At 44.1% G+C, this 25,832-nt stretch overlaps 1 protein-coding gene across 5 annotated transcripts in view; it reads left to right on the top strand.

The window, feature by feature from the left end:
- The first annotated feature begins 752 nt into the window (after positions 1 to 752).
- kidins220a (kinase D-interacting substrate 220a) overlaps positions 753 to 25,832 on the top strand; it is a 125,024-nt gene continuing 99,944 nt past the window's right edge. For 3 of the 5 annotated variants that reach the window (XM_020500893.2, XM_020500889.2, XM_031788361.1), the window contains exons 1-20: positions 2,870 to 2,971; positions 8,605 to 8,757; positions 8,961 to 9,059; positions 9,788 to 9,886; positions 11,521 to 11,619; positions 11,726 to 11,824; positions 11,967 to 12,065; positions 12,372 to 12,569; positions 12,816 to 12,914; positions 13,280 to 13,378; positions 13,600 to 13,698; positions 13,884 to 14,061; positions 14,300 to 14,464; positions 14,792 to 14,971; positions 15,284 to 15,449; positions 15,564 to 15,715; positions 19,479 to 19,579; positions 19,674 to 19,859; positions 20,344 to 20,484; positions 25,568 to 25,808. In XM_020500893.2, coding sequence (XP_020356482.1) covers positions 8,626 to 8,757; positions 8,961 to 9,059; positions 9,788 to 9,886; positions 11,521 to 11,619; positions 11,726 to 11,824; positions 11,967 to 12,065; positions 12,372 to 12,569; positions 12,816 to 12,914; positions 13,280 to 13,378; positions 13,600 to 13,698; positions 13,884 to 14,061; positions 14,300 to 14,464; positions 14,792 to 14,971; positions 15,284 to 15,449; positions 15,564 to 15,715; positions 19,479 to 19,579; positions 19,674 to 19,859; positions 20,344 to 20,484; positions 25,568 to 25,808 — 2,632 coding nt within the window. In that variant the 5' untranslated portion in view covers positions 2,870 to 2,971; positions 8,605 to 8,625. Of the gene's footprint in view, positions 885 to 2,869; positions 2,972 to 5,751; positions 6,101 to 8,604; positions 8,758 to 8,960; positions 9,060 to 9,787; positions 9,887 to 11,520; positions 11,620 to 11,725; positions 11,825 to 11,966; positions 12,066 to 12,371; positions 12,570 to 12,815; positions 12,915 to 13,279; positions 13,379 to 13,599; positions 13,699 to 13,883; positions 14,062 to 14,299; positions 14,465 to 14,791; positions 14,972 to 15,283; positions 15,450 to 15,563; positions 15,716 to 19,478; positions 19,580 to 19,673; positions 19,860 to 20,343; positions 20,485 to 25,567; positions 25,809 to 25,832 lie in introns of those variants that run through there. The other 2 variants (XM_020500890.2, XM_031788360.1) reach the window with 2 other exon arrangements.

Here is a 25,832-nt window from a genome sequence, read left to right on the forward strand (position 1 = left end):
AAATAACTACACATGTTTTTTTTTCTTTGTGTTTACCAGATGTAATGTGTTATATTCTCCTACATTAATTTCACATTTCCACAAACTTCAGTGTTTCCTTTCAAATGGTATCAAGAATATGCATGTCCTTGCTTCAGGTCCTGAGCTACAGGCAGTTAGATTCTGGTATGTCATTTTAGGCGAAAGTTTAAAATTGGGGTGGATCCTTTAAGAGGTACACTCACTGACACAGGATGAACTTTATTCCTCATGTTGGCCCTCACCAAACCATTAAGTTGCCCCATCACTATAGCTATATAAGATATAGCTTATCTTTGTAGGCTAAGTAAAACAAAATGATTCGATCTACTGCTCTGCTAACTAGCCAGCTAAAGTGTAGTCTGTGGCTAGCTAAGAAGGATAAAGGGGACGTAAGAAGTTGAACACTTTATTAATTTCAATACAACACATAGATTCACCATGGAAAGGCAGAAAAATGCATCCGGTCGCGCTAGTGAACGGTAGCCGACAGTGTTGGCTACAAATGACCCGCAGGAATTTGTAGTCTTGCGGGAGGTCTTCTCTAATTAACATTTCGAATTTTTGAGAGTAAATTGAGGCGAATAAACTGATTAAAAACTCACGTTGTTCGAGAGAGAATTACAAATTCACCAAAACCGTCACGCCAAGTTAAGCCAACACCAAACATGTATTTAATTGGAAGTGTTTGGAAAATAAATTAGGTCAAGACGATTGGAACCCTTTTCCGGGTGTGACCGCTAGGTTTTTTACCGTGGGAGGGGCAAGAAGGCACACCGATACCAACTTTAGGAAGTCAAATATGACTTTCCTGTGAATATTTTGTCTCACAATTCCAGCCGAATAAGGACGAAATCAGCGGACAGGTAGAGCCAGATCAAATGAAGTGTATTCAACATTTAGACTGTATGTTGGGTAGGAGTGAGAAAATAAATGTCACATTCGGATTCGAAAGAGGCATCCCCTCTAGCGACATTGTGACAGCTTATTGTGCATAAACTGTACAATAAGCTGTCACACTAACCAGTGGTGGAAAAAGTATCCAACTGCCATACTTGAGTAAATGTAAAGATACCTTAATAGAAAATGACTCAAGTGAAAGTCACCCAGTAAAATACTACTTGAGTAAAAGTACTTGGTTTTAAATATACTTGCTCAAATATGCTTAAGTATCAAAAGTAAAAGTACAAATAATTTCAAATTCCTTACATAAAGCGAACCAGACTGCACCTTTTTCTTGTTTGTTTTTTAGCCAGGGTACACTCCAACAGTCAGGCATAATTTACAAACAAACAATGTGTGTTTAGTGAGTCCGCCAGATCAGAGGCAGTAGGGAGGACCAGGGATGTTCTCTTGATAAGTGTGTGAATTGGACCATTTTCCTATCCTGTTAAGCATTCAAAATGTATGGTCTACTTCTGGGTGTCATGGAAAATGTATGGAGTAAAAAGTACATGATTTTCTTTAGGAATGTAGTGAAGTAAAAGTTGTCAAATATAAATAGGACTTCAAAGCATTTTTACCTAAGTACTTTATACCACTGACAGTAACCTGCTCATTACATTAGAAACATCTGAAGAGTTGTCTAGCTATCTTTAGAAGTCCGTCATCAGCATAGTTAGTCACCTATTATAGCCTTTGGTTCATCATTTTCATGTTACACCTAGCTTTGATGCCAGCACAATGTCAAAAGTCTCTTGGCTGCGTCAAAGCTATGTTGCACCTTGTCCCAATGGACTTTTAGGCCATTTAGGCTCGGTGCAAAATGACGAAACATTAACTCTGTACCTAGGCTGTTGCATTCAGAAACATGTCCTTTCTAAGCTGTCTGAACCTTTGCTCTTCCAAACAAAAGACCTTGTGACCAACACATTCCATGGAAATATATCGTCAGCATTTTCATCCCCCATGACAGGAAGACAGGCTATAACGAGCTGACTGGTTAAATTTAGAGATCTTGGAACTACACTGAACAAAAAATAGAAACGCAACATGAAACAATTTCAAAGATTTTTACTGAGTTACAGTTCATATAAGGAAATCAGTCAATTGTAATAAATTCATTAGGCCCCAATCTATGGATTTCACATGACTGGGGAATACAGATATACATCTGTTGGTCACAGATGCCTTAAAAAAAAAAGTAGGTGCGTGGATCAGAAAACCAGTCCATATCTGGTGTGACCACCATTTGCCTCACACAGCGCGACACATCTCCTTCGCATACAGTTGATCAGGCTGTTGATTGTGGCCTGTGGAATGTTGACCCACTCCTATTCAATGGCTGTGCGAAGAGGCTGGTTATTGGCGGGAACTGGAACACGCCGTCGTACATGTTGATCCAGAGCATCCCACACATGCTCAATGGGTGACATGTCTGGTGAGTATGCAGGCCATGGAAGAACGGGGACATTTTCAGCTTCCTAGAATTTGGTACAGATCCTTGCGACATGGGTCAGTGCATTATCATGCTGAAACATGAGGTGATGGCGGCTAATGAATGGCACGACAATCGGCCTCAGGATCTCATCACAGTATCTCTGTGCATTCAAATTGCCATCGATGAAATGCAATTCTGTTCATTGTCTGTAGCTTATGCCTGCCCAAACCATGTGGGTATAGAGTTTTTACCTTGTCCTTCTTGTGGTATTTGAACCTAGAACTTATTTGACCTTTTCAGTAAATGTGCATCAGAAGGTAATATGCATTAATTCATTAGTATTTGACCGGGTTTCATTATTGAGACATCCGCTTTTTAAAGCTGGGAAAGGATGGATTCAGTGACAATGGGGTTGGGGCATGGCTCTTCCTGCTCATCCATTATTCATGAGAGTCAGGGAGGGATGTGGAGCCTAGGCAGCGCTTGTTGATACTCAGTCAGTGTGGGTGAGGGATAGTAATTGAAGAACAGCCATTGCCATTCAGTGCAGTCAAATTGACATTTTCCATAAAGGTAAGCCACTCGGTTCTTTGTTAGTTATTTGACTTTGCTCATTGCTATTTGTGAGGCCTGTATAAAATGAAGGCTTTTTAGTCTACTTATCTTCTATTTCTTAGTGTTTCTTTGTTGGTATTTTGTTGGTTTCTGTTTTGCAATGGTGGGGGATGAGGTGAAGTTTTCAACCCCCTCAATCAATACTCTGTGCAGGGAATCCTTGAGGTTTCATTGATTGTTGTCTGGTCACTCATTGTCCATTCTTTTGTGCTGATAGCGGCTGTGCTGCCTCTGATACACATGAGGGTGTGTCAGCGGGTTCGTGTTGCCTCAGCTGTAAACAAAGGCTCTGTTCAGTTGTGTGTATGAATAATCTGATATGAGAGAAAATAAATCATAGACCTTTTTTTAAATTTTTAAACAAAGCCTGTTATCTGCTAGCCTTACCATACTTTCTTAGATTTAGCCTATGTAGGCCTAAAGGCAGAGAATTGATATAGACAGATTGAATAGATAAATCATATTCAATTTTCTTCATCTGCTGTTTGGTGACAGACTGATGTAGCCACCAGTTTTCAAAATATGCTTCTTTCTTACAATCATACAGGCCGTGTTGAATCTTTTTTTTTTTTTACAAATTTTTATGGATTTATGATATTGAAGAATAATTAAGACCTATCTAAGGATCAAAATAGCTTTTTGCTGAAGTTAATATATTATGTATAGGCTAATAAAATGATTCATAAAAGTTGTATAGGCTAAATAATTATATTTGCTTAGGCATACATTTTCAGGCTCCGTTGCTCATGAAGGCTTTTCCAGCTCTTTTTGTCTTAAGTTTTGTCATTGGGTGAAATTCCTAATTTTGTATAAAATTAGGCACATTTAAGATTGTTTTGTCATTGGGCATACCGCATAATTCTGCAAGTAGACGGCACAACAATCGTTCTCCACTTAGCCAATCCTTGAAAGGTTTCCCCATCTCATTTGTTTGAGTATTTTTCAACTAAATCACGCTATGTAGGCTAAGGCCTAATGATCAGCTACTCTCCCTTTGCCTCAGACTGAAGCACTGGACCATTAGAATCGCTGATAGTAAAAAGGCAATTTTAGGCCGAGACCCTGCCCTTGTCCAATAGACAAAGTTAAGAAGGCACAGCACATCCTGACATAGCCTATGCAGCAGAAATTGGAGTGCTGTGTATGTCCATAACTGCCAATTAAGTAGGCTTTGGGCCTTTTCTTTGCCTTCAATGATGGAGCTCATCTCATTATTGTATTGGGCTGTATTGTTTTGTCTTATAGTCTAACGTTGCCATGGTGACTGCTTTGCTCTCATTATTCCTCTATGTCTGGAAGACGTACTGTAATTCCTACTTAGTTCAGATTGTCAGAAGTATGAGTGGGTTTGACATCTTTGGTTCAGAGACAGGGTAATGGGGGCATAGCCTACTTGGGATGGCCATTTCATTTTTTTTTACTGTTTGAGTACTCGCACGATTTTTTTTTTAGAGTAGTCGAATGAAAATAAAAAAAGATTTTTAGAACAAAAGGCCCGCACTGGATATTTTTTTTGGCGCATTTATCTATACTGAGCAAAAATAGAAACGCAACGTGTGAAGTGTTGGTCGCATGTTTCATAAGCTGAAATAAAAAAAATCCCTGAAATGTTCCATACGCACCAAAAGCCTATCAAGAAGCTATTTAAACAATATAAGGCCACTCTAAAATGTGCGGTTTTGTCACACAACACAATTCCACAGATGGTCTGCGGATGTGAGGCCGGATGGACGTACCGCCAGATCTCTAAAAAGATGTTGGAGGAGGCTTATAGTAGAGAAATTAACATTCAATTCTCTGGTAACGGCTCTGGTGGACATTCCTGTAGTCAGCATGCCAATTTCACCCTCCCTCAAAACTTGAGACAACTATGGCATTATGTTGTGCGACACAACTGCACACTTTAGAGTGGCCCTTTATTGTCCCCAGAACAAGGTGCAACTGTGTAATGATCATGCTGTTTATTTATTTTTTATTACTCATTTTTCTCCCCAATTTCGTGGTATCCAATTGGTAGTTAGTCTCGTCTCATCACTGCAACTCCCATACAGACTCGGGAGAGGCGACGGTCGAGCCGCCTCCGCTTCTTGACACATGCCCACTTAACCCGGAAGCCAGCCACACCAATGTGTCGGAGGAAACACCGTACACCTGGCGACCATGTCAGCGTGCACTGCGCTCGGCCCGCCACAGGATTCGCTAGTGTACGATGGGACAAGGACATCCCTGCCGGCCAAACCCTCCCCTAACCCGGACGACGTTGGGCCAATTGTGCGCCGCCCCATGGGTCTCCCGGTCGCGACAGAGCCTGGGCTTAAACCCAGAATCTCTAGTGGCACAGTTAGCACTGCGATGAGGTGCCTCAGACCACTGCGCCATTTGGAAGGCCTTGATCATGCAGTTTAATCAGTTCATTGATATGCCACACCTGTCTGTTACTTTTGCTCATGACAGGTGGGATTAACACTTCACACTGAACAACATTATAAACACAACATGTCATTTCATATATTCAGTCAATAAAAAAGTGCCATTTAAGATGCAAATATTATATCATTAACACGATCTTCAAAAGGGCAGTAACCTCAGCAGTGGCACTTGCTTGTAGAACCCTACGGCTGTGCAATGGCATAGCCTCGTTTTGTTAATTTAGCAGACAAGACACTTATTTTCCAAGCTCTTATCACAGTCAAGACACGCCTGTTTTATAGTAAAAAACATGAAGTAATATAATATAATAGAACAGAATAGTGCAAAATGATTCTTATTTCTCGTAAGATTTTGTTCTACATTATTTTGTTGTACTGCATTGTTTGGTTTAGAGCTTTCCACTGTACTTGTGCACATGACATTCATTTAACTTGATGTGCATCCTGCGCCTGGAACAGTTATTCCCCAGGAGTGATCATTTGAAACCGGGCTCTATTTGGCGGATTGAAAGACAATTTTTTTTCAGGGGTACAAGACAAAATCGGTCATATTTTCGATATACAGATTTGTAGTTTATTCTGCCTGTTCTTTGGAATTTTCTAAAATGGATTAACAATTCCACATTGAACGCTGCATGGGGATGAATTACTCTGTTTGGTGAGTAGGCCTAAGCTTTATAATGATTCTGATTAAAATACACTCTTTGATGAAGACAAACTTAAGTTTTTGCATATTTTCAGTGTGGAACCTGTATGTTTAGGGAGGTTATAGCGTACAAATTCTGAATAGCACTAGCAGTTCGCAAAGTAGGGTTGTCAGTAGTGACCACAGCCACAGTCATACATCCCACCTATTTATACAATTTCTCTTCTTAGAATCAGATTTTATACCTAACCCTTAACCACACTGTTAACCTTAAATGAAGAACAACAAGCTTTTTTTCCCTTCCTGAATTTGGGCGATATAGCCAATTTTGACTTTGTGCATGCGGTGATAAACGCAAGTTGGATTAAGCGAAAAATAAAAATAGACCAGACGCAATTATTCCAAAACTGCAGTTTATTATTGGAACACCTATTTCCCTACTTCAGTCAACCAGTCCATTTTGAATTTGTGATACAACTGTCATCATTTGGCAATAAATGTAGCTTGTGTATCCCATTAGTTAGTTGTTATAGGCCTAACAGAGCTTGTGCGTACACTCGGCATGTGTGTAGAGGGAGTGGTCAGAACGCAATTGAGCGAGTGAGACACAGATGGAACAAGGGAATTTTGGGAGAAAAACCGTGTGATGCTTGGCATGGTTTCTTTTTTGTTCTGTCCCGCAAATGCACATGCACAAATAGAACACTAGAGTCCAAATAAAATGTAAGTGTTCTTCAAGACAACATTTAAACCAAATCGTTTTAAAGTGTATAAAAAAAGAAATCTGATCGAGTTTTGACAGTTCATTTGAGTGCTTGAATACTCATACCCGTCTCTAACTGTTATAATTATAGTTGCTGTCCAGTCTCATGTCCTCTGCCATACTTATTAGGCCTGTATGAAATGCAAGTGTGCAGTGCATTCGGAAAGTATTCAGACCCCTTGACCTTTTAGTTAGTCATTCTAAAATGGATTAAATCATTTCCCCCTCATTCTACTTCGTAGAAGCAAACAGTGAGCAGTGCATAGTGCATTCGGAAAGTATTCAGACCCCTTCCCTTTTTCCACATTTTCTTACGTTACAGCCTTATTTTCCTCCTCAATCTACACACAGCTCCTGACTGCTCTGGAGCAGGTTTTTATCAAGGATCTCTCTGTACTGTGCTCAGTTCATCTTTCCCTAGATCCTCACTAGTCTCCCAGTCCCTGTCATTGAAAAACATCCCTCCAGCATGATGCTACCACAACCATTTATTAATTTTTTTGTTACATTTTTTTTACATTTTTTAACTAGGCAAGTCGGTTAAGAACAAATTCTTATTTACAATGACATCCTACCCTGGCCTAACCCGGGCGGTGCTGGGCCAACCATGCTTCACCATAGGGATGGTGGCATGTTGCTTCCAGACGTGACGCTTGGCATTTAGGCCAAAGAGTCAAAGAGTTCAATCTTGGTTTCATCAGACTAGATGTTTCTAAAGGTCTGAGAGTCCTTTAGGTGCCTGTTGTCGAACTCCAAGCGGGCTGTCATGTGCTTTTTACTGAGGAGTGGCTTCCGTCTGGCCACTCTACCTTAAAGGCCTGATTGGTGGAGTGCTGCAGAGATGGTTGTCCTTCTGGAAGGTTCTCCCATCTCCACAGAGGAGCTCTGTCAGAGTGACCATTGGGTTCTTGGTCACCTCCCTGACCAATTGCTCAGTTTGGCCGAGCGGCCAGCTCTAGGAAGAGTCTTGGTGGTTCCAAATTTCAAGTCTCATAGCAGAGGGTATGAATACTTATGTAAAATAAGGTATTTTTTAAATATTTTTTTAAATAAATTTGCAAAAATGTCTAAACTTGTTTTTGCTTTGTCCATTATGGGGTATTGTGTGTAGATTGAGCAGGAAAATAAGGCTGTAACGTAAGAAAATGTGGAAAAAGGGAAGGCGTCTGAATACTTTCCGAATGCACTCTGTCTGCACTGCTCACTGTTTGCTTCTGCGAAGTTGAACTTCTGATAACATTTCAAAGCTCAAATAAATACCATCCTTTTGAAACACAAAACAGTGAGTGGACAACAAACATTCCCTTTGTTTGTACTGCTTGGCTTAGGGCCTATTTACAGTCATAATCCATTGATTTGATTTAACTAGGCATGTCAGTAACACATCCATAGCGCGTTTAGAAGCATTTTGACCGGTGGAGGCTGCTGAGGGGAGGACGGCTCATAATAATGTCTGAAAAGGAGCAAATGGAATGGCATCAAACACCTGGACACCACGTTTTGATGTATTTGATACCGTTCAACCTATTCAACTCCAGCCATTACCCACGAGCCCATCCTCACTGGTGCCACCAACCTCCTGTGATTTTTGACTGACATTTGAACTAAAAACATCAACTTGTGGTTGTTGACTCATGGCTTATTAATGTGTTGGGTTGTCCTTATGACAATGTGCTTCGAATATGTCCAGCCAGCTTTGACTGTGCCAGGTGCATGTGTACATAGGCTAATAACCTCTCTTTGTGTCTCCTAGTCACGGTGGTGAGGCGTAGTCATGGACACCACCACCTCTCTGAAGATGACCACTCTGGCCACCCAGAGCCTGTTCAGCTACGTTGAGGAGAACAACGTGCCGGCCATAAAAGCCCACCTGGATAAGTTCAAGGAGGTGGACAGCAGGAGCGAGGTGAGTCAATGACCACTGGATACTAGGCGTCGCGCGGAACACAGTAAACATACAAATGAGAGTTAACAAAAACATCTAAAGAAGTACTAGGCTAATTTGTTTAGCCGGCTTTTGCTATAAAAAGGAATGCTCCAATTAAATCAGTGCTTGGGTAACTATTTTGTGATTAGTGACCGTCTCTCTGTCTCTGCCCCCCCCTTCAGAATGGTCAGACTCTCCTCATGGTGACGTCAGAGCAGGGCAACATAGAGATGGTCCAGGAGCTTATCAGGAGAGGAGCCAACGTCAACCTGGACGACGTGGTACACACACACTCGCACACCACACTTAAAAGAAATGGTAGCTAGACAATGGGTTTGAGGGTTGCTGTCACATGACTTTTAGACCTAGGACTTTTCCAATCACAACCACACGCCTATGCTCAGGACAGGGAGAATAAGTCTGCTGGGAACACGTAAGATTTTGGTCGCTCAAGGTACATAGTAAAAACCATGGTTCAACCCTGAAATGCACCATGATGCCAACAGAATACATTACCGCACAAAGTTAACATTTGGTCTCCACTGCCCGAAAAGCCCTTAGTGTCCAGCCTGATGAACTCACCACACTGTGGGTTGACACAGAGCCCCATAATGAGCACCTGTAGAATACCTCAGGCTTCTGTTAAAGTAAATTACAGGGTGTAGAGCTGCTGTCTCCATCAACACACCCAGCCTCAACCTCTTACTAAACCTCAGACACACAAACTCAGACTCTCACTACACCAGACTGAGTGAGACGGACCAGACCTGGACACCGCGTCTCTCTCTCCCTCTCTCCTTTGCTCTCTGTTCTCTATCTGACGCGCTCTCTCTGTCACCTCCACCTCGCATCCATGAGCACCTGGTACGACCAGCTGGTAGGTACAGCACTGTGCAGCGGATTAATACAGACCGGCAGCCCTCTGATTGGTGGTGGTCCACGGCGACGACGACATGATTGGAGTTTCCGTGGTGACCAAGTGTAACCCCTGTGTTCTGCCCGTCAACAGGACTGCTGGACGGCACTTATCTCAGCGGCTAAGGAGGGCCATGTGGAGGTGGTGAAGGAGCTGCTGGCCAACAATGCCAGCCTGGAGCACCGGGACATGGTGAGAGAGGAGGGTGGGTACAGGGTATTGGGCAAGGACATTGCAGAGTGGACACTGAAGTAAACTCTGGGCAACATGAAGTAAAGCTTTTGTACCTGTGTGTAACATTTCTCTTGAAGGAGTAGTTTGATTGAAAAAGTGAGGAAAAAACGACATAACAAAAAGATGAAAGGAGGATTATTTTAGGTTGGGACCGTCTTTTATCTGGATGCATTTTCAAAAGCGGACAACCTTCTGGGATGAACAAGGTCACCTACAACTCTGGCACAGCAGTCATTGACTGTCATTGATGGTGGCCATTGGGTATTTTGTATGAGAGCTATAATGCAGTACAATACTTGCTTTATTGGTCCATTTGCACTGAAATTCATATTTTCCTTGCTGTCACAATACCCAATACACACACACACACACACACACACACACACACACACACAGTAGAAAGAGTCTATTCATATTCTTCCTCTACTGTCTTATGTCTGACTGCAATCCATTCCAGGCTGCTTTGAAGGGATTTATCCATTAGCTTGGGAGGCGATTCCATTACCTCCAATATAATCTCCTCTGTTTTGTAATAATTGCATTTACTGAGCTCTGGATGTCCGGAGTACATTAACCTAGGATATGGTTAATATCTGTAATACAAACCTCCTCAGTGGAAGAAGCCTACTTCACATCCTATTCTGTCTGCAGCTCTGTGTTCATTCACAGTACGGTTTAGGTTATTCAATAGGCCGTGTTTTTGCACTTCTGCATGTTTCCCGTAGGGGTAAAGACTAATGACAGTGTTTGTTCATTGTGAGTGTCATGACCAAAGCTTTTGCCTTCTGAAATGTGCTATTTCCATTTCATATTCACACTGGTACACTGGTTCTAGTGTAAGGTGACTCAGGCAATCAGTCATGGCTGTGTTGCGTGTCATTTCGGGAACCGTTTCTGCATATGTTATGATGACTTTTTGTGACATTATGTGGCTATTTTTAGTTTTTTTGTTAGTACGTTTTGGACTTTGGCAAGAGATTTTTCGGCTCTTCAATGTTTTTTTTTCTTTCGAGGGAAGCCAAAAGTCGCTAGCCGATGTCGGCGACTGACCGACAGTAGGATTCTTCAATGAAGTGCCTGTTGTCATTCAACGAGAGATGACTCATCCTCATGCACATTTTTTCACTTGAGAAATATTGCACCAGACGTCTTAGTCAGATGGAAAATCTCCTCGGCAAAAACATGAAAATGTAATACAGATTTATTGAGTGATCTTGGATTCATTCTGACTGTTTTGAGGAAGTGCATACCGGCTACGGTGTCTCAAAACGGACAAACAATCATTTTTCAAGCGAAGGTCTTTAAAGGGAGTATGCGAGCAGACTCGAGTTCCAAACCTCTTAGGCGCCAGCCGAACTGAACGCCTTAAGCCACCCGGGTGCCAGCCTGTCTGTACTAATAACAGGATTAAACCCACTGTTTGGCTATGTGCATGTCGTGCTGTATGACATGACATCATACAGAAGATGACTACTTCTCCCTGGCACTGTGAGAATTGTGGCAATAGCCACTAACTATACATGTCACCACTTCCCATTTAAAGTGTGTGTGTGTGTGTGTGTGTGTGCGCGCTTGTGTGGTTTACTGTACAGGGGGGATGGAGTGCCCTCATGTGGGCTTCCTATAAGGGTCGTGTGGAGGTCACCCAGCTACTGCTGGAGAAAGGAGCTATCCCCAACATCACTGGCCAGGTACACTGGTACTATTCCTATCTAAAGCGCATCAGGCCTTTGATAATTGGGTAAATAATTTGTGTATTTCAGAATGAGTTAAATATGCTAATGTCTGTCCTTACAGTACAGCGTCTACCCCATTATCTGGGCGGCTGGACGAGGCCATGCTGATATAGTGCATCTTCTGATTCATCACGGAGCTAAAGTCAACTGCTCTGACAAGGTAAGCACTCACCACTGGTCCTGTGTTCAATTTGTCTTGTATAAAAATGACAAAGTAACCTAAAGTAAGTACACTAAATGACCCTACATAGTCATCAACGCTGTCTCTCTCTCTCTTCTTTTCTCTTCTCCCCTGTTCTCAGTATGGCACTACCCCGTTGATCTGGGCAGCCAGGAAGGGCCACTATGACAGTGTGATACACCTGCTGGTCAATGGGGCCGATGTGGACCAGGAGGGAGCGGTAAGTGGACCTCCCTATTCTCGTTAAAACCTCATTACACAAGGCCTGAGCGGATCACACACGCAAGGGGTCGGTTCACTCCAAAATTTATTTTTGAATATTCACAAATGCATTGTCAGAGGTTTTTGTCATGCGCTTGACTACACACTCTTTAAAATAAGGCCTTATCTGATGAGTCAGAGCTTTGTCCGTATAGATATCCATTCATTCCCGTTCATCGTGAACAAATAGGCTTCAGCTGCAATCCATGAAAGGAAACACTGTGTTGAAATGACAACAACCTGACTGTTATTCTCTCCCTATCAGAATTCCATGACCGCTCTGATCGTGGCTGTGCGGGGTGGTTTCAATGAGGTGGTGAAGGAGCTTCTGAAGAGGAACCCCAACGTCAACATGACAGACAAGGACGGCAACACGGCCCTGATGATCGCTGCCAAGGAAGGCTACACTGAGATAGTCCAGGACCTGCTGGACGCTGGCACCTACGTCAACATACCAGACAGGGTAGATGACCATCGCCAACCTCTAAAGAGGAGCTGAAACATTGCCCCGATAACCCTGACAATAAACAGTAGAGTCTAGACAGGGTGACATCAACCTGAATGATAATGGTCATGCTATATGGATAAATGTGCTGATGGTAACAGCACGTAGCTCCTCTACAGTATAACCCATCTTTTCTGTTGTGTGGTGGTTTGAGTTTGCGTTCTCTGTATTCTCTGCCTGTGATGTTTATTGTGTGTGTCACAGAGTGGGGAGACGGTGCTGATCGGAGCAGTGCGAGGAGGCCATGTGGAGATCGTCAGAGCCCTCCTAAACAAATATGCCGACATTGACGTCAGGGGACAGGTAGGAGTCCCCTCCCCACTCAGACATTCCCCGCAAAATGCTTGCTTGGGAAATTGCTCTTTGCCAAGAAACTAATTTAGTTTCTTTTTGACCATTTTAAATGAAAACGATCACAGTAAGCTACTTAATTGTTACCCAGAAATGATTTGATATTGAAATGAAAAACCGCCGCATTGGACCTTTAACATCTCTGATCGATCGTCATGCCAATTTATTAGGGCACACCGTAGCAAAATGTTTAACACCGGAAAACAAAAACAAGCGTTTCTTATTGGATATGTTCCGGTAGTCCCGCCCTGTTTCTGTCAGCTTTCTTCCGTTTGGTGCCTAATGAATATGACCCTGTTCTCAACTGTGTAAAACAGGATAGTAAGACTGCCCTCTACTGGGCAGTGGAGAAAGCAAACGCCACCATGGTGAGAGACATCCTCCAATGCAACCCGGACACTGAGAGCTGCACCAAGGTAAGGAACAGCCACAGCTGCTGTACAAAAGTGAACAGTCATTTTATAAGCACTGTGACAAATTCCTCTCGTGTCAACATCAACATTGTGATAAAGTTGTGACGGTTTTAAGAACGCGTTTTAAACAAGTGTGATTAGCGTTGCAAATGCACATTTGCTGGCTTCTATTCTCACCAATCACTGTTCTTGGTCTGAGATGATGATGATGATGTGTGTTTCAGGACGCAGAGACCCCTTTGATCAAAGCCACCAAGATGAGGAAAATTGAGATAGTGGAGCTGCTCCTGGACAGAGGGGCCAAGGTGGCTGCTGTGGACAAGGTACTGTACAAACATGACATATAGTGCCCAGCCTATGTCTTTAGAATAACACCACAGGTTCTGTATTCGAGCCAGCGTCTGATGCGTGACCGCCAGATACATATCCACTTTGTGCAATCCAGTGTTTCGACCGCACTTTACTCCACACCACTCTACTGTAACTGTCTCTCTCGTCTCCTGTCCAGAAAGGCGACACGGCCCTTCACATTGCCATCAGGGGGCGGAGCCGCAAGCTGGCTGAGCTCCTCCTGAGGAACCCTAAAGATGGCCGCCTGCTCTACCGCCCCAACAAGGCCGGCGAGACGCCCTACAACATCGACTGCACCCACCAGAAGAGCATCCTCACTCAGATCTTTGGAGCCAGTGAGACCTGACACTCAAATCACATAGACATGCATATAGTGCACAAGAGTACTCTAGGGTGGTGTTTTAGCCTGTTATTGTGAATGAATGAATTTAAAACGTCTTTTAACGTGAATCATTACTTTTTAGCGCTTTCAATCTAGTTTTGGAAATGAGATGATTTATTGTTTGGAAGTGTTGCTGTATTTATCAAGTGATGATCACTCAACACTCTCCCCTCTCTCCCCCTGTCTCTCAGAGCACCTGTCTCCCTCTGAGTCTGACGGTGACATGCTGGGTTATGACCTGTACAGCAGTGCCCTGGCAGACATCCTCAGTGAGCCCACCATGCAGCCGCCCATCTGTGTGGGCCTGTACGCCCAGTGGGGCAGCGGCAAGTCCTTCCTGCTCAAGAAGCTGGAGGGTAAGAGAGCACCACCGGGAATATCACCGGGGCTCTTCTTTTGCTAGTGTCCCGAGGCTCTCGTTTGAAAAATAATTAGGCTTTTAACCTCTCACTAAGCAACTGCAATATGACTCTAAAAGGGAATATGTCCACCCATTTGGTCACGTTCTGTGCATTAGCTCTATAAAAATGAGTTTCCTTTTTCTCATTGCCAGGCTTGACTGCCTCAGTGCCTCATTTGTAGTTTCCTGTGTAAGGCAGGAACCGCTAGGGGTCCTACTCATTTTCACTTGCCTATTCATTTTTTTTGTATAACCTCTCTCTCCCTCCCTCCCGCTCCTCCAGATGAGATGAAGACATTTGCAGGCCAGCAGATTGAGCCTCTGTTCCAGTTCTCGTGGCTGGTGGTGCTCCTGTCCCTGCTGCTGTGTGGTTCTGTAGCTCTTGTCCTGGGCTTCACTGTCGACCCCCGCCTGGCCATCGCCGTCTCCCTCAGCCTCCTCACCCTGCTCTACGTCTTCTTTGGTGAGGAACACTAGAGTAGAACGGAACGGAGGAGAATGAAACGAGTCAACAAAAACTCTGGGCCTTCGGTTTCCTGCAGTTAAGGAGAGTTGCGTGTATTACATCACTAGAGGGCGCCTTGGTTCTACGCTTCGAGCGATTCTGACAGCGTTTCGCCACATACAACTACATTTCTCACGTTCCGCCCACTGGACGCCGTCATAGGTAGGGGAACGCCTGGTGGTCAGTCAGAAATGTGATGTATTCTTCTCTCTCTCGCTCTCTCTCTCTCTCTCTCTCTCTCTCTCTCTCTCTCTCCCTCTCTCCCTGCAGTGTTGGTTTACTTCGGGGGTCGTCGTGAGGGGGAGAACTGGAACTGGGCGTGGGTCCTCAGCACCCGTCTGGCCCGCCAGGTGGGCTACCTGGAGCTGCTGCTCAAACTCATGTTTGTCAACCCCCCCGAGCTGCCAGAGCAGACGACCCGCGCCCTGCCTGTCAGGTAACACACACACATACATAAAATACATGCTTGATGCCGCTCGTGCACACGCACCTTGATGTGAACGACCTTCAATAGAAAAAGTATATTCTAGAATCGTTGTGTGTGTGTCAGGTTCTTGTTCACAGACTACAATCGTCTGTCCAGTGTGGGAGGGGAGACCAGCCTGGCAGAGATGATAGCCACTCTGTCTGATGCCTGTGAGAGGGAGTTTGGCTTCATGGCCACCCGCCTCTTCAGGGTGTTCAAGAACGAGGAGAACCAAGGTACTATGTTTGTCTCCACTTTGGATAACCAAAGAGTGTACAGCAGGCCTCGAATTTCCCTGCGGCTCCCTTGTGTGGGCGTTGTGCCCCCCTTGGCTGAAATATTGTAGTTCCCTTCTACCGGCTACCAATCGCCGTGCTCCGAAGCACCTATTACTCACATGGCTTTCTCAGGTATCTCAATTCTTAATAGCCAATGCCTGTCAGGTGACCGGGTCCTTATCACAGGCCTCGCAGCTTCAAAGTACAAGTGAAGACCGACACATCAGGATGCAACGGTTCACGCCATTCTTATGGGATTCCCGAGGTGCACGTTGAAGACCTCTAGAAGAACTGCCCACGTTTGCTTTTCCTCAGCCAACAGGACAAGTAACAAACAGCAGAAGCACTATCCTATGCACTATCCTACTAACCCCCGAAGTACAAAAGTTGACCCATTCTGTTGGTCAGCTTGTCATTCTGTGCTAGAAATAAGTCTTCCAAACAGAATCTGGGACAGTTGTGGGACGATAGATCTCAAAATCGTACAACGAGTACATCAACAATAAAACACACTTTTAAAAGCAATAAAGCTGATGCAACAGATCAGAACATTTAGCTTAAAATGTTGATAACCTATTATTTCATCGCATTATAAGCGCAACAATGCGCACACAGCAGTAGGCTAGGCAGTGCATTCAGAAAGTATTCAGACCCCTTCCCCTTTTTCCAAATGTCATGTTGCAGCCTTATTGTGAAATGCGAGCAGTTTCACGTGACAAAGATCTAAAGATGCGACAACGTGGGTTGCTAATGTCAAATCAAATCAAATCAAATTTTATTTGTCACATACACATGGTTAGCAGATGTTAATGCGAGTGTAGCGAAATGCTTGTGCTTCTAGTTCCGACAATGCAGTAATAACCAACAAGTAATCTAACTAACAATTCCAAAACTACTGTCTTATACACAGTGTAAGGGGATAAAGAATATGTACATAAGGATATATGAATGAGTGATGGTACAGAGCAGCATAGGCAAGATACAGTAGATGGTATCGAGTACAGTATATACATTTGAGATGAGTATGTAAACAAAGTGGCATAGTTAAAGTGGCTAGTGATACATGTATTACATAAGGATGCAGTCGATGATATAGAGTACAGTATATACGTATGCATATGAGATGAATAATGTAGGGTAAGTAACATTATATAAGGTAGCATTGTTTAAAGTGGCTAGTGATATATTTACATTTCCCATCAATTCCCATTATTAAAGTGGCTGGAGTAGAGTCAGTGTCATTGACAGTGTGTTGGCAGCAGCCACTCAATGTTAGTGGTGGCTGTTTAACAGTCTGATGGCCTTGAGATAGAAGCTGTTATTCAGTCTCTCGGTCCCGGCTTTGATGCACCTGTACTGACCTCGCCTTCTGGATGATAGCGGGGTGAACAGGCAGTGGCTCGGGTGGTTGATGTCCTTGATGATCTTTATGGCCTTCCTGTAACATCGGGTGGTGTAGGTGTCCTGGAGGGCAGGTAGTTTGCCCCCGGTGATGCGTTGTGCAGACCTCACTACCCTCTGGAGAGCCTTACGGTTGAGGGCGGAGCAGTTGCCGTACCAGGCGGTGATACAGCCCGCCAGGATGCTCTCGATTGTGCATCTGTAGAAGTTTGTGAGTGCTTTTGGTGACAAGCCGAATTTCTTCAGCTTCCTGAGGTTGAAGAGGCGCTGCTGCGCCTTCTTCACGATGCTGTCTGTGTGAGTGGACCAATTCAGTTTGTCTGTGATGTGTATGCCGAGGAACTTAAAACTTGCTACCCTCTCCACTACTGTTCCATCGATGTGGATAGGGGGGTGTTCCCTCTGCTGTTTCCTGAAATCCACAATCATCTCCTTAGTTTTGTTGACGTTGAGTGTGAGGTTATTTTCCTGACACCACACTCCGAGGGCCCTCACCTCCTCCCTGTAGGCCGTCTCGTCGTTGTTGGTAATCAAGCCTACCACTGTTGTGTCGTCCGCAAACTTGATGATTGAGTTGGAGGCGTGCGTGGCCACGCAGTCGTGGGTGAACAGAGGGAGTACAGGAGAGGGCTCAGAACGCACCCTTGTGGGGCCCCAGTGTTGAGGATCAGCGGGGAGGAGATGTTGTTGCCTACCCTCACCACCTGGGGGCGGCCCGTCAGGAAGTCCAGTACCCAGTTGCACCGGGCGGGGTCGAGACCCAGGGTCTCGAGCTTGATGACGAGCTTGGAGGGTACTATGGTGTTGAATGCCGAGCTGTAGTCAATGAACAGCATTCTCACATAGGTATTCCTCTTGTCCAGATGGGTTAGGGCAGTGTGCAGTGTGGTTGAGATTGCATCGTCTGTGGACCTATTTGGGCGGTAAGCAAATTGGAGTGGGTCTAGGATGTCAGGAGGTGATATGGTCCTTGACTAGTCTCTCAAAGCACTTCATGATGACGGAAGTGAGTGCTACGGGGCGGTAGTCGTTTAGCTCAGTTACCTGGCTACGTCTTTGGCTGCAGGACAGTAACAGAAAGTTGATTTTGAAAACCAACGAGAGCTTTTGTGCTCAAATAATTTGGCTAGACTACTTTGAAGTAAGGTAAGACATGACTCCTATGTTTTAAACCATTATGTTTATTATTAAATGGTTTCAAAGATTGCAAGGTGGGTGATGTGGTGGTACGCAACAGGCACTGTTCTTTCCCTCCTATCTGAACGAACAGTTCCCAGAGTATGTTGACAGAATCAAGCCTTTAAGACATTAATAATCCTACATTTTATTTGTCAAACATGACTGGCATTTAGCCTATGTATGTAATTAAGTCTCATTAAAGTGTGGCTACATTTTCTGGTGCCTCTTGTCATGTCAGATATCGGTGTGGACATGAAAGGCTGTAAACAATACGAATAGAACAAGAAAAAAAGCGTTGCTTTGGTTGTATGGTTGGGGGTTATTGTCCTGTTGGATTGTAAAGCTTCACCCCCAGGTATGAGGTCATTTTCACTCTGAAGCAGGTTCTCATCAAGGATTTGCCTGCATTTGGCTCCATTCATTTATCCCTCTACAGTATCCGTACTAGTTTTTCAGTCCCTGTTGCTGAAAAGCATCCCCACAGCATGATGCTGCCACCACAGTTTTGTCTCATCAGACCACAGAATTGTTTGCCTTTATGATCTGAGTCTTTCACGTGCCTCTTTGTAAACTCCAGGCGTGCTGTCATGTGCCTTTTTCTCATGAGTGGCTACCGTCCGGCCACTCTCCCATAAAGCCCAGATTGCTGAAATGCTGTAGAGACAGACTGTTGTCCGTCGATCAGGTTCTCCCATCTCAGTCAAGGAACTCTGTAGTTCTGTCAGAGTAGTCCTTGGGTTCTTGACCAAGGTCATTTTTTTGCCTGTTTGGTCGGACAGCCAGCTCAATGCAGAGTCTGGGCACTTTCATATTTTTTTGATCAATTTCTCAATGATGGAGAGACCACTGTGCTCTTGAAATGTTCAACATTTTAGGAATTGTTTTATCCCCTTACTCAGATACAGTATACCTCTCAACACAATTCTATCTCAGCGCTCTACAGACTGTTCCTTGCACTTCATGGTATGGTTTCTGCCCTGACATGCACTGTCAACTGTGGGACCTTATATAGACAGGTGTGTTTCTTTCGAAATCATGTCCAAACAATTGAATCGGGCCACAGGTGAACTCTAATCAAGTTTGGTGCGTTGTAGAAAAGGGGTGTGAATACCTATGTGAATTAGATATTTGTCCCCTCTAGGTAAGAAGTGGAAGAAGACTTGCTGCGTGCCCAGCTTCATGCTGTTCGTCGTGACGCTGGGCTGCCTGATCACAGCCATGGCGCTGCTGGCCATCTTTAAGGTACCTACACACACTGACACACACACAAATGTGCACATACACAAGCACACACACGCGGACCTTTTTTTGTGTGGACCTCGTTACATGTATTTAGGTGCAGCGTGAGAACCTGACGGTGAATGCGGTGCTGATCGCCATGGCCAGCGTGGTGGGCCTGGCCCTCCTGTTGAACTGTAGGACCTGGTGGCAGGTGGCTGACTCCGTCCTCAACTCCCAGAGGAAGAGGCTGCACAGTGCCGCCAACAAGATGCACAAGCTCAAGAGCGAGGGATTCATGAAGGTAGTGTAAACCCCTTTTTTATAGCCCATTTTCAACGTCTTTTCAACATCTTTTCAACATCTTTTGCTCATAGGGAATACTCTGTTTGATAGGTTCCTCTCCAGTTATATTCAAATAGGGCCGAATCCCTGACTTGAGAATAGATATGTAACTTGTAAATCACGCAGCAATGTCGATACAGACTTGGAACATGGAAGTTACACGCACGTGTAGATCAAATGAGTTGATCGAGTTAGGACTTGGCTCATCATGTCGCTAGTTAAATGGTATTCTACAGTTTTAACATGGTTAAGAATAAATACGTTATGTTGTTACATGATAGCGTTAGGCACTCGGGAGCTAAATTCCTACGACCACTATCAAAACAGAGATTAATTCATAGGAAGAGGCACATTGTCTGTAGTTATACAGTATGTAGTGGTTGATGGTGTGTGTGTGTGTGTGTGTGTGTGTGTGTGTGTGTGTGTGTGTTTGGTTGCTCCAGGTGTTGAAGCATGAGGTGGAGCTGATGTCCAAGATGGCCAAGACCATCGATGGCTTCACCCAGAACCAGACCCGCATGGCGGTCATCATTGACGGCCTGGATGCCTGCGAACAGGACAGAGTGCTGCAGATGCTCGACACGGTGTGTGTGTTTGTAACAATGACTGAATACGATGTTAGTAACAATGGCTAAACATAAACATGTAGACTATACAATACTATACACAAAACTCACACTATCCATAACCATTTAGGGTTAAATCATTATCCATGACTCACTGGTCATTACTATTGATGGGGGGGGGATCAGTACAGTTACATATCATGATATTATTTTTGACAATATTATATCTATACTTTGACTCCAAGTATAGAATAAAAATCTGTTTAAAAAACACTCTATATACAAAAGTATGTGGACACCCCTTCAAATTAGTGGATTTCAGCTACACCTATTTCAGCTACACCCGTTTCTGACAGGTGTATAAAATCAAGCACACCTCCATGCAATCTCCATAGACAAACATTGGCAGTAGAATGGCCCGTACTGAATAGCCCAGTGACCTTCAACGTGGCACCATCATAGGATGCCACCTTTCCAACAAGTCATTTTGTTAAATTTCTACCCTGCTAGAGTTGCCTCGGAGTTGTAATGCTGTTATTGTGAAGTGGAAACATCTAGGAGCAACAACAGCTCACACGCGAAGTGGTAGGCCACACAAGGTCACAGAACGGGACCGCTGAAGCGCATAAAAATCACCTGTCCTCAGTTGCAACACTCACTACCGAGTTCCAAACTGCCTCTGGAAGCAACGTCAACACAATAACTGTCCGTTTCCATGGCCGAGTGGCAGCACCCTAGTCTAAGATCACAATGCCAAGCGTCGGCTGGAGTGGTGTAAAGCTCAACGACAGAAATGGTTTGTCGAGATCAGTGTGGAAGAACTTGACTGGCCTGCACAGAGTCCTGACCTCAACCCCATCGAATACCTTTGGGATGAATTGGAACGTCGACTGCGAGCCAGGCCTAATCGCCCAACATCAGTGCCCGAACTCCACAGCAACGTTCCAACATCTAGTGGAAAGCCTTCCCAGAAGAGTGGGGGCTGTTATAGCAGCAGAGGGGGGACCACATCCATATTAATGTCCATGATTTTGGAATGAGACGTTAGATGAGCAGGTGTCCACATACCTTGAGCCATGTAGAGTATTTAGCCTCACAATTAAATGTTTTACCATTTTCTTTTCAGGACAGCTAGGGATACAAGTATAACACAAAACAATTTGATAAACAGTTTCATTCAAATCAAATCAAATGTATTTATATAGCCCTTCGTACATCAGCTGATATCTCAAAGTGCTGTACAGAAACCCAGCCTAAAACCCCAAACAGCAAGCAATGCAGGTGTAGAAGCACTCATTCATGAGTTTTATGGACAAATGTCAATATAAAAAGTCTGCCAAAGCAAGAAATTGTACAAACAAATTTACATGAATGCTTAAAGTACAGAAATTGTTAGTGACAACTGTTTGGAATGTTAAGTTTGTGACAGCAACTATGTGAGATTTTATTTATTTATTTATTTTACCTTTATTTAACCAGGTAGGCAAGTTGAGAACAAGTTCTCATTTACAATTGCGACCTGGCAATTGGCAATTTATTACAGTATTATAGACACTATGTCCTGGGATTTCCTATGTTCCTCTAACGAATCTTGTGTAGCTTGTGAGCGTCATCGAGCACAACATGCTACATGTTCGTTAGAGTCTGTAGCTTAATAGTTTGTAGCCGAAACCATTCGGACTCTACAGATGTTTTGGTAAAAAAGACCCGGCCCGGGCCCCTTCGGCATCTGCCCTTGTCTCACAAACACTGCTCTAGTTCAGCCCTCGTTAATCACACAGACCATTGGAGAAATAGACAAATCCACTGGTCCAACCTAGAGGTCTGTAGCTCAAACACACAATGTTTAAAAGGGGTTAGAAGTGCAAAATGCGCCGGCATTACAGTGGGACTCATTGGGTTAAAATGAATAGATTTGGTAGATCACTATTCATTATTTTGACCTCGCCACATTATAATTGGAAGAGGAAGTGTAAACTCTTAACAGCCAATAAGCTCGGACTCCAAACACATTTTCACTAAGAGAGGCTGCTTAGCTGGTTAAACAGTGGTTAGCCATGTGTTAGCCAAAACTTAATTTCCCAGTCAAGAAAGCCTACCAGCAGCCTGCTGCACTATAGCTTTTAATGCAAACTATTAAGAGCTACAGTGCATTTGAAAAGTATTCAGACCGCTTGACTTTTTCCACATTTTGTTTCCGTTACAGCCTATTTGTAAAATGGATGAAATGTTGACATTTTTGCAAATGTATTAGAAATTTAAAAAACGGATACCTTATTTTCATAAGTGTTCAGACCCTTTGCTATGAGACTTGAAATTGAGCTCAGGTGCATCCTGTTTCCATTGACCATCCTTGATGTTTCTACAACTTGATTGGAGTCCACCTGTGGTAAATGCAATTGATTGGACATGATTTTGGAAAGGCACACACCTGTTTTATATAAGGTCCTGCAGTTGACAGTGCATGTCAGAGTTAAAACCAAGCCATGAGGTCGAAGGAATTTGTGCGTGGAGCTCCGAGACATGATTATGTTGAGGCACAGGTCTGGGGAAGGGTACCAAAACATTTCTGCAGTTTTGATGGTCCCCAAGAACACAGTGGCTTCCATCATTCTTAAATGGAAGAAGTTTGGAACCACCAAGACTTTTCCTAGAGCTGGCTGCCTGGTCAAACTGAGCAATCTGGGTAGAAGGGCCTTGGTCAGGGAGGTGACCAAGAACCTGATGGTCACTGACAGAGCTCCAGAGTTCCTCTGTGGATGAAGGACAACCATCTTTGCAGCACTCCACCAACCAGGCCTGTATGGTAGAGTGGCCAGACGGAAGCTACTCCTCAGTAAAAGGCATATGACTGCCCGCTTGGAGTTGGCCAAAAGGCACCTAAAGACTCTTTGGCCTGAATGCCAAGCATCACGTCTGGAAGAAACCTGGCACCATCACTACGGTGAAACGTGGTGGCAGCATTATGCTGTGGGGATGTTTTTCAGCGGCAGGGATTGGGAGACTAGTCAGGATCGAGGAAAAGATGAACGGAGTAAAGTACAAAGAGATCCTTGATGAAAACCTGCTCCAAAGCGCTCAAGACCTCAGACTGGGGGAACGGTTCACCTTCCAACAGGTCAATGACCCTGAGCAGACAGCCAAGACAACGCACGAGTGGCTGCGGGGCACGTCTCTGAATGTCCTTGAATGGTCCAGCCAGAGCCCAGACTTGAACCTGATCGAACATCTCTGGAGAGACCTGAAAATAGCTGTGCAGCAATGCTCCCCAACCAACCTGACAGAGTTTGAGAGGATTTGCAGAGAAGAATGGGAGAAACTCCCCAAATACAGGTGTGCCACGCTTGTAGCTTCGTTCCCAAGAAGGCTGTAATCGATGCCAAAAGTTTTTCAACAAAGTACTGAGTAAAGAGTCTTAATACTTACAGTATCAAAAGTTTGGGGACACCTACTCATTACAGATGTTTTATTTTATTATTTTCTACATTGTAGAATATTAGTGAAGACATCAACTATGAAATAACATATGGAATCATGTAGTAACCAAAAATGTGTTAAACAAATCTAAATATATTTTAGATTTTGGATTCGTCAAAGTAGCCACCCTTTGCACACGCTTGGCATTCTCTCATCCATCTTCATGAGGTAGTCACCTGAAATGCATTTCAATTAACAGGTGTGCCTTGTTAATTTGTCAAATTCCTTTCCTTAATGCATTTGAGCCAATCAGTTGTGTTGTGACAGGTTAGGGGTGGTATACAGAAGATTGCCCTATTTGGTAAAAGACCAAGACCATATTATGGCAAGAACAGCTCAAATAAGCAAAGAGAAATGACTGTCCATTACTTTACTTTAGGACATGAAGGCCAGTCGATGTGGAAAATATCAAGAACTTTGAACGTTTCTTCAAGTGCAGTCTCAAAAACCATCAAGCGCTATGATGAAACTGGCTCTCATGAGGACCGCCACAGGAAGGAAGACCTAAAGTTACCTCTGCTGTAGAGGATAAGTTCATTAGAGTTACTGCTTGTATCTCAGATTGTAGCCCGAATAAAGAGGATAAGTTCATTAGATTTAACTGCACCTCAGAAAATGCAGCCCAAATAAATGCTTCACAGAGTTCAAGTAACAGATACATCTCAACGTCAACTGTTCAGAGGAGACTGCGTGAATCAGGCCTTCATGGTCAAATTGCTGCAAAGAAACCACTTCTAAAGGACAACAATAATAAGAAGAGACTTGCTCGGGCCAAGAAAACACGAGCAATGGACATTAGACCGGTAGAAATCTGTCCTTTGTTCTGATGAGTCCAAATTGGAGATTCCGTGTCTATGTGAGACTCAGAGTAGATGAACGGATGATCTCTGCATGTTTGGTTCCCACCATGAAGCATGGAGGTGTGATGGTGTGGGGGTGCTTTTCCGGTGACACTCTGTTATTTCTTTAGAATTCAAGGCACACTTAACCAGCATGGTTACCACAGCATTCTGCGGCGATTCGCAATCCCATCTGGTTTGAGCTTAGTGGGACAATAATTTGGTTTTCAACAGGACAATTACCCAAAACACACCTCCAGGCTGTGTAAGGGCTATTTGACCAATGAGATTGATGGAGTGCTGCATCAGCTGGCCTCCATAATCACCTGACCTCAACCCAATTTGAGATGGTTTGGGATGAGTTGGACCGCAGCGTGAAGGAAAAGCAGCCAACATGTGCTCAGCATATGTGGGAACTCCTTCAAGACGGTTGGAAAAGCATTCCAGGTGAAGCTGGTGGAGAGAATAGCAAGAGTGTGCAAAACTGTCATCAAGGCAAAGAAAGGGTGGCTACTTTGAAGAATCTAAAATATATTTACATTTGTTTAACACTTTTTTGGTTACTGCATGATTCCGTATGTGTTTCATATTTTTTCAAACCTTGTTGAGTAGGTGTGTCAAGTTTTCTGTTCCCCAGTTGTGTGTGTATGACCACACTATGAATCTGACACAAGGTTCACCCTCAAATGATTTCAGGCTTTTATCATTCCAATACGTCCACTACGGATGAGCAGTAGTGGATGAACCCAGGTCTAAATCCTCCTCCTATTCCCCTCCTCCACCAGGTGAGGGTGCTGTTCTCCAAAGGCCCCTTCATCTCCATCTTTGCCAGCGACCCCCACATCATCATCAAGGCCATCAACCAGAACCTGAACAGCGTGCTCAGGGACTCCAACATCAACGGCCACGACTACATGAGGAACATCGTCCACCTGCCTGTTTTCCTCAACAGCCGGGGGCTAAGCACGACCAGGAAGCTGTGCACGGCCTGCCCCACCTCCAACGGAGACCTGGCCAACCCTGAGGGTACGCAAGACATATGCACGGCGT

Source organism: Oncorhynchus kisutch, linkage group LG14, assembly GCF_002021735.2.
Source record: "Oncorhynchus kisutch isolate 150728-3 linkage group LG14, Okis_V2, whole genome shotgun sequence".
In the NCBI taxonomy this organism is placed as follows: domain Eukaryota; kingdom Metazoa; phylum Chordata; class Actinopteri; order Salmoniformes; family Salmonidae; genus Oncorhynchus; species Oncorhynchus kisutch.